We start from the raw sequence: 9275 nt of genomic DNA on the forward strand, positions 1-9275 counted from the left end.
TATATTTTAGGTTAATATAATGTTCTCTAGCGTTATATAATTATGGAATAATATGATATCATTAGATTAAACTATACTTTATATTAGATGCTCTAGAATTCTTTGAAATGAAATTTAGAAGGCATTTAGAGTGCCACCTAGGATTTGGGGTTTTTTTTAATTAATACAAAATTAAGGTTCTAATTTTTTAAATGCTTCTCAATTAATAGATAAGGGGATACATGTAAGATTTCTATATGAATAACTTTGCGTCGTTTTTTCTCACTGAAAGCGGCACGTAGTCTATAGAAAGAGGACATGTTTGGTTAGCGAAGAATCCAAATCCTGGATAAGTACAAACCAAACCCCACACTCTCTGGCTCTGCCAACAAAATCTTAATAAACATCATCTTTAAACCTCCAAACCAGACCGGAGACTGGGAGGAAGCTATTATCCTCTTCTTCTCCTCCAATGTCGAGAGGACCAGGTCGTCTGATACAGAACGTGACACAGTTCGCGGATGCTCAGTTCAAGCAATTCTCGACTCGTCATGGACAAAAGGTCATAGACATCCTCGACTTCCCAATCAAACTTGTCTTGTCTCCTTTCACTCTGGCCTTCGACATCGCTGGCTCTGCCCCTCGCGGCTTCGGCATCCCCGAACTCATCTCCAAGATATCCTATCTCTCTGTTTTCGTGAGTTTGTTTCTTTCAACATTTCAGCTGTCGTATTGTTTACTTTGTAGGGAAAAAGTGTCGACCTTTCGCCGTAGAATCGTGTTCGTGTGCTAAAAGTTTTGAACTTTAACTTGAGTATGTGAGCTGAATTTGCATGTGTCGAACTTTTAATCATTTGAGTTTCATGGATTGTTAGGCGGTTGCTACGCTTGGTACTTATGACATTGCCTTGGATTTGGGGAAGAAAGTCATCTGCCAAAGGTCGGTCGGTTTTCAAGTTCTGAAGTCATATGCCCTAGTTATTGATGCTTTGAGATGATCTCATTCTTTCAGGGATTGCAAAACTTGTAATGGGTGGCAGGCGTTACGGTGCACCATGTGCAAAGGAACAGGGAACGTTCATTACCAGATCAAAGACCACAACTTGAGAAGGTTGGGACTGTCTCTTGTTAACCCCAAGTTATTATTATTGGCTTCAACTACTTAGACTACATAAGCCGTTGCACTTTTTTATATGGTTGTGCACGTATTCAGATTTAATCACTCAGATATATTCTGTAAAAATAATTTAAGCTGGGCTAGTGTTTTATTCTATTTTGTGTCCATGTAAGTTCAAAATGATGTAAGAAACCTTAGATGAGCTGTTTCAAAGAGTGTGTGTTAATGGTGGCATTTCCCATTTTGGCAATTCTTAAAGCTATCCGAGTGTTATTCTATCATACATGAAAGAATTTAATGATTTCTCCTTTCTGTCTTTTCTTGTAGTGGAGAGAAACCAACAGCAGACTGTGTTGCAGATGCCATAGTTGACAATCGAGCTGAGTTGGTTCATCTTCCTTCCTCCCTCAACCTTAGTGCTCCGTTGCCATCGAAAGACTGCCCAACTTGTGATGGAACAGTAAGCTTTTTTTGTCATGCTATCAATGCTCTACGCTATGGAATATTACTGCTATATTTGATAAGAATTTGATTTATACCTGTGCTTGCCTGTGTGCTAACAGTGAACTATATAGGCTTTTTTTACATGAGTAATTTGATGGAAGGTCTACTGAAATTGCAGGGTGTGATGAGCTGTACTGAGTGCAAGAACAAGCTGCAAGTCAGGATCTCAGCTGATGATGTATGTTTTGCCTTCTTCTCAGCTTAACATCTACATAGATCCCTACAACTTAGTAGGTACCAAACAGACTATCCACTTAAACTGATGACGTTCGTTTTGCAGATCATGGAACCTCCATGGAAAGCATACAATGTGTTGCGGAAGATGGATTATCCCTACGAGGTGAGCACCAACAAATTCTATTTATTAGACCCAATAGCTTCCCATGTATGCCACCTCATAATGAGTCCTTTTTCACATTTCAGCACATTGTTCACAGCATGAAAGATCCAAGCATCGCAAATTTCTGGTTGATTACTTTGCCTCAGATTGTGGGTGGGTTTGACTATGATGAAGATGTCAAGAAGAAAATATGGTTGCAATACGAGGTTAGTACCTCTTTAGAGTTTACTGAAGGTTATGGTCTTTCTAGAGGCTAAATCGAAGCATACCATGAAAGCTATAGTCTATTCTTATCTGAGAGTTGAATCTTCTTCCAGGAATCTATGCGCTATGATCAACTTAGGGACTTGGTGGCTAAGAGAAACCCTGGCTGGGAGTATTTGCAGGATGTAAGATTGCCTCTTTGTGGTTTTTAAAGATTTGGAACAAATGTAGATCACCATTTTTGGTTGTCATGGTTTTACAGGCCTTATTCTCCATTGATCCTGTCCGTGCTCAGGAAGACACCGTCATTGTGAAAAATGTACCTTTCTACAAGGCTAAGAAAGCACTAGAAGCTGAAGTCACAAAACTCAATCCACCTCCTCGTCCTCAGAACTGGGGTGTAAGCACTCTTTCTTCTTTTTCGGTTTTGAGACCAGTGTCATATAGAAGTAACTGGTAAAGATGTTCAGGAACTGAATCTCCCGTTGAATACTTCCTCTTGGAGTGAAGAGGATCTCAAAAACCCTGCAAAGCTGTACGAGAAGACAGTTCTTCTCAACGCGCAGAGAGAAATCGCAGACAAGATCTTGGATGCACAATGGGAAGCTAAATGGCGTCAAGAGAAGGTTAACCAAAAGGAACATCTTTGACACAATCGTTTACATTTGTGATTCTAAATGCATAACATGTTTTATTATCCTCCTTATGGCTTTTATAGGTAGAGGAAATGTTGGAGGAGAAAGTGAGACCGTTCATCCAAGACTCAAACACGGCTGTTCTTCCGCAGCCCATCTTGTTGAAGTCTCAGAAGACTAATCAAAAGGTAGCAATAGTAAATAAGGTTCCTCCAAATTAGAACTTACAAGAAGCTAGGGATTATGTTTGCATCTTCATGCATAGATAGTTTGTGTGATGATCTATGAATCCACTAAACCATTACCATTCTGACACAGGGGAACCGGCAAAAGAAGTGGTTCTTTTAGCCACTTATATGTCATTCTTGTAACTAACTTTGATGTTTCTCCTTGTTGATTATTAACTTATGATCTCTCTCTTTCTGACACACAGGGGAACCGGCAAAAGAAGTGGTGGTTCTTTTAACCGTCCCGGTTTATTGGAACAGAGCTAGATAAATGGATTTTGAATTGTACTTCATTGATGAATATGTTTTCACGATAACTTGGTGAGTCTTGGATTATGATATACTTGACTTGAGCCTGTCAATCTTTATATTAAAAAAATATTTGTTTTCTGAGGACATCTTTATATGACCGATTCATCGCGTATTCCACGTGTACCACTGTTCTTTTCCCATGTCACGTTGTCTACCTCTCATGCTTTCAACTTTGCTATCGACCATCGTCATCTCCACTACTTACGTGTTTTTCATGTGTGGTTACTGCCTTTTCTATTTAACTATATGTAACATCAATTTGACTCGAACATGAACCAGTTTTTGAGGAATATACTTGTTCTTCACACGTATCAATAGATTATTAGATAAGTTTTAGATCAAAACTTATAAGATGATAAGAATCATTACTTAGCTTCTGAACTTTTCGGTCTTGTCTTCTTGTGGAAAATTGTATGTTAGGATTATCTTGTCTTAATCGATATCATATAACTCAAGAACAGCCTGAAATAAATGGGAACTAAAGGAAATGGCAACTTGCCAAACAAAACAATTGCAATGCGGTTTTAATGATAACAAAAACATATAAATGCACAGGTATATATAAAGAATTTTGTTATTATTATATGTAGTGCAGTGGAACTTGGTAAAAAAAAAAACTTGGTTTGTAAACATTTAAAGTTTAAATATATTTTTTTAAAATAATAATAATAATAATAATAATGATAATAATAATAATAATGGCAGACTTTATATTACTTTTTTACTATACGGGTTTCTATATAAATATTATATAATGTGTATATTTTTTTTGGGCAAGATATGATGTGTATATTATCTAATGGAATAGCATAGAAAAATATTGTTTTTAGTTTAAAGAAATTGGATGTTGTCTGTCACTTACGTGGAGCATTGGTATATAAATAATTTTAAAATGTGATTTAAACATGCATTATGGACCGTCCAAACCATTCACTACAATTATATATTTTACTCGTTTTCAAATTTGTATTTCTATGCTAATACGTAGCTACCGTCTATTTGGCCGTTGAAATACAAGCATTTGCAGTTGACTCATTCGTATGCATTTAGTTGAGAATAATAATCAAGTAGTGTTTAATTCAATTGAAAAAATATCGTAGACGACATTTAGAAACCACACATTGGAATGCTTTATAGTAGGCGAATTTTGATAAGATAAATGAACCGGATTTGAAAGAACTCCATGACACTAAGAGCACCTCCATCCATTAGAGTCTCTAATGGGTTCTTAAAATTTAATTAATGTTAAATTTTGTGATTTGAAAGCTCTAGAACCCTTCTTAATCTATTTAAATTTTTCATCCTCCATTGGAAGAACCTCATTGAGGTTCTTAAAATTTAAAATTTTTTACTAATTTTTTTTAAGTTGAATGATTTAAAAGAAAAAGAAACATAAAGCTTTTATTAAAAACGACATAAAAACATATTACAAATACAAATCGTAAACGAGAAAAGACAATTAGTTGAAATCTTGATTTGTTCCAAATTTTTTCCATATATTCTCAATCAAATCTGCTTTCAATTGTTGATGTGTTTGTTTATCACGAACTCGGTTCCGAATGCTCATCATATTGCCGAGATTTGAAGGCATGTCTGTAGAATACGTGAAATCACTTCTGAACTTCGGTTTGAATCCGGTTGTGCGAAAACTGAAATATCAAACTGAGTGTACCCATCTCGTTCGTCTTCTACTATCATATTATACAGAATGATACATGCTCTCATTATCTTTCCAATTTTTATTTTATCCCAAAAAAAGCTGGATTTTTTACGATGGCAAATCGAGCTTGCAAGATCCCAAAAGCACGCTCGACATCTTTACGTACAGCTTCTTGATGTGTAGCGAATAAGGATGCTTTCGGACCTTGTGGAAGTGGAATGGATTGGACAAAAGTAGCCCATTTTGGGTAAATACCATCTATGAGATAGTAAGCCAAATCGTACTGGTGTCCGTTGACAATGTACTTAACTTTTGGAGCTCGACCTTGTAGTATATCATCAAAAACCGGTGATCGATCAAGAATATTGATATCGTTTAATGTACCTGGAGGTCCAAAAAACGCATGCCATATCCAGAGATCTTGTGAAGCTACAGCCTCTAAAACAATGGTTGGTTTTCCTGATCCACGTGTATATTGACCTTTCCATGCGGTCGGACAATTCTTCCACTCCCAATGCATACAATCAATGCTTCCTATCATCCATGGATTCGAAGGAAATAGCAAAAAAGAAGGAAATAGCAAAGAGAAGAAGTTAACTTGTTTAAATGTTTTGTTCAGATTTTATAGGCAAGTTTAAGATTTAAGTTGTTGAAGTAACTTCATTTATGTGTTTATAGCAATCAATGTTTTTACCTATAACTAAAAGACCCACGAAAACTAGTTGTAAATCACATCAATGCAACTAACAAATACCCTAATACTAAAGTCCATTTAATTCCCAACCTAAACAATATCTAACAAAGCATTAAAAGAGAAATGTACTTACCTATTGCTTTTGCAATGAAAGAGGGAGGCTTTGTTGATGTTCAATCCGTAATGTTCAACCCAACTGTCATCCACCCACATCACCATTCCTTACACAACCAACAAAGAAAGTTAAATTAAATGTAAAGTAAACCATTAACTGTAATGAAAGAAACGAAAAAAGAGAACCAAACTTAAAACCAGAACAGAGAAACGTTCTTTGTTTTCAGACAGAGCAAAAAAAATAAAATAAAGTGAAGCAAAGGAAGAGAGCAAGTACCGTCAGATAGCCAGCCATAGGTATGTCCAGAGAAGCTCATCTCCACAAGTCTCCACATTTCTACCATCATCAAATCAAATCAAATCAAAAACTCAAGAGATGGAAAATTACTAAGTAAGACAATCGATCTAGGAACATGATACGTAATCACAAAGAACAAACCAAACCATCCTAAATCCGATCAAAATGTAATGTTTACAATGTTCAAAATCACACAAAAAAACGTGAAATTTTTCATAAACAAACTCACCCGAGATGTGAAAGCAATGACCTTCTTCTAGCGGTGGCTCGAAACAACCAGTGGAAGCACCAGCGCCTCCCTGATAAACCCTATAAATCGATTTCATCCCCAATTAGTAAAGACCAAAACCATAAACAATCGTAAGCATCAGAGCAAGACCCAGCGAGCCCGATGATGCATGCAACAACAATAAAATCACTTACAGAGTCCAAGGAGAAATGTTTACAGAGAGTTGATAAGATCATCTGCTTCGTCCTTGAATCCATATTGCCTTCTTCTCTTTCTCTATCTTTCCTTCTTCTTTTGAACCTCTTCGGTGAAACAAAATATAGACTCGTCTTTGAATCCAGACAGAGAAGGTGGATTTATCGCGAGAGGATCGTCTTTGTAATACCGATGCAGCAACCCCGCCCAAGATCGAGACAAAATCGAGAGGGAAGATGGATTGATCGGGTTTGAGGAGGAAGAGAACAAAGTGATACGGCGAAGAAAACAGACGATAGAGAGAGACATAAATGCACGGTCCATTAAGAAGGTGACACGTAAGGGGTCCTTACCTTCTCTTAAACTCCCACATTTAACACCGGTTCTAACATTTTTCTTCCTTTTTCATTTTTTTTTTCTGTTTCGCTTAGGAACCCTTCTAAGAAACACCAATGGACTTGGTCTAAACATGTATGGCTAGGCGATATAGATATTTAATTTTCATTGCAAACAATCAAATATATATGGCATCTGTGTGATAGGCTCTCAGGATTAGTCAGTTCAATCACGATTTCCCATAATTATTAAAAAAAAGCATTAAGATACTGTAGAATCGCATGACTTGTGACGAAATTTATAGTTTAAAACTGGAGAGATCATGAATTTTGATCCAACTTTTTTTAGGAATTCATGAAAATAAGAATAGTTAGCAAAATAACAATTTAATTTGTTTTTTAAATTTATCTGGAGATATTCCGGACCTATAGAAGGATCCAGACTAATCTCTAAGAAAAAATGCAACCCATGGATAGATTATCTATCTTCGGATATGCAAATGGAGCGTAAACTAGAACAATATAATTTAGTTTCACGCAACAGGTGGATCGAACTTGAAACGTGTTTACGTCCGAAGTCTTTCCCCTTGACATCTGACCATGAGGTCCCAGACATACCAACTTAATTTGTACCAAAAAAAATTTAGAAATTCATTCAACTGAATTTTTGATTTTATGGACAATTTTATCTCATATTACTCTCAAAGTCTTGGAAAATTACAGCCCCACACGTTCTAATTTTTGAGTTCATTTTCTTGAGTCATTCTTAATATGACATAAATCTATTTTTTGGTATGTATCGTAAAATTACTCTGTCGGCCACATTGGTATGTATCATAAATCTCATTAAATATTGATTGACGTGATAGACCAAAAACAGAGAGTTTTTGAAATTGTCTGTCATTTTTTTCAATTCGATATGGAATGTTTCAAATGGTTTACACGAAAGCGATGAAAATATGTCGCGAAAGTTCTAAGAATTGTCATCTATCCTCTAGATATCTCTCTAGTCACCATAATTACAAGATAACTACGGACGTTTCCAAAACGACACATGGCTTTTAGAGTGAAATTTGAATGTATCATAGTAATAAACTGTATTATCGACGACCTATATATCACCTTGACCCGCAATTAAGGCGATAGTGACTGAAATCCATTATTGTTTCTTTTAGAACTAAAATCCATTATTGTTTGAACGTAAAATACTGAAATATTGTATTTGAATGTGAACATTAATTATATACTTTAATAAAATTATGACATGTTTATTACAAATGGTCAGCCATACCAATGATTCTTTTCTTTCGGCTCTAACTTTTTTTTTTAAAGTTCGTTACGTGAATATATTTACAAAAAAAAAAACTCGTGATTATCGCCGACGCTTGACTTGGAAGCTTTTCTCCTTTCCATAGATTATTTTTTAAAATTTTTTATTATGTAACTGTTAGATACCTATTTTATAATCTAGATTCTCTATTAGGCATTATAAACGTTAGGCAGTGAATCATGCTGGTTTAAATAATTTTGTTTCAGTAAAATAAAGGAAGAAAAACATATAACCTTAAATATTTGCATCTCCCATACTCATCTACTAAAAGTCGACCAAACTTTAATTAAATGGGAGGTTCATTTTATTTAATTATGGAATAAACGCATATAAATAAATCATGTAGAGTCAGAATGATATAATTCTAGAACAACACATTATTTTTATTTTAAAAGACAAATTCCGCATAAAATTATGGAGTTTTTGCCAAAACTAACTCACAACTTGATTTTAACCCCAAACTTATACCCAAACTTGAATCAAATGCAAAACTAACCTAAAAGCCTAGTGAAATTACAGTTCAGCCCCTTGTGACCAAACAAAAAAACAGAAGCCATTTTTACGAATATAGCCCTAGTAAATCGTCTGAGTCGTCTGAGATGTTGGAAGTCGTCTGGACGACTGAAGTGTAAGTCGTCTGGTACCGGTTTATTTTAAAAATAATTTATAAATCTTGTAAAAAAATATTTTGATGCGTGAAAAATAAAAATCAAGTAATTATAAACAGTTTTAAGTGATATAAATTAAGATATGATAAAATTGATTTGTTTTGAAGATAGATGAGTGGAAGTAGTGAATCATGAAATACTTTGGTTTAGGAGTTTGGCAAACATATGTTGTAGTATTGTATGTATTGTTAGGGTTAGATTTTGGAAAACTAAAATGTTTTTTTCAAAAATTAGTTTTCACCTATATGTGTTTATTTATGTGTATAGTAAACACTTTTCAAGTTTGATTTGATTTTATGAAGTCTTTAATTAGATAATTAAGTTTAGGGGTTATGTTTAGGGTGTGGACGACTTATATTTCAGTCGTCTGGTGAAGAAATTAAAACAGACGACTCGTCCAGAAGAGTTTAATATTTTTAGCAGGAAATTAAATA

The 9275-nt window shown here is 34.9% G+C and overlaps 1 protein-coding gene across 2 annotated transcripts; it reads left to right on the forward strand.

The window, feature by feature from the left end:
* Positions 1 to 371: 371 nt before the first annotated feature.
* Positions 372 to 3444, forward strand: LOC106321112. 2 transcript variants are annotated; one of them, XM_013759428.1, is made up of 12 exons: positions 372 to 676; positions 855 to 919; positions 992 to 1090; positions 1424 to 1556; positions 1719 to 1778; positions 1881 to 1940; positions 2024 to 2146; positions 2258 to 2329; positions 2407 to 2544; positions 2615 to 2770; positions 2863 to 2967; positions 3213 to 3444. In XM_013759428.1, the coding sequence occupies exons 1-12, from the start codon at positions 452 to 454 to the stop codon at positions 3243 to 3245; spliced, it is 1269 nt and encodes a 422-aa protein (XP_013614882.1). In that variant the 5' UTR covers positions 372 to 451; the 3' UTR covers positions 3246 to 3444. The 2 variants fall into 2 exon arrangements, with proteins under 2 accessions (XP_013614882.1, XP_013614883.1); XM_013759429.1 differs by lacking the exon at positions 3213 to 3444 and adding an exon at positions 3098 to 3142.
* Positions 3445 to 9275: the final 5831 nt, after the last annotated feature.

This window comes from Brassica oleracea, unplaced genomic scaffold (genome assembly GCF_000695525.1).
Source record: "Brassica oleracea var. oleracea cultivar TO1000 unplaced genomic scaffold, BOL UnpScaffold01233, whole genome shotgun sequence".
In the NCBI taxonomy this organism is placed as follows: domain Eukaryota; kingdom Viridiplantae; phylum Streptophyta; class Magnoliopsida; order Brassicales; family Brassicaceae; genus Brassica; species Brassica oleracea.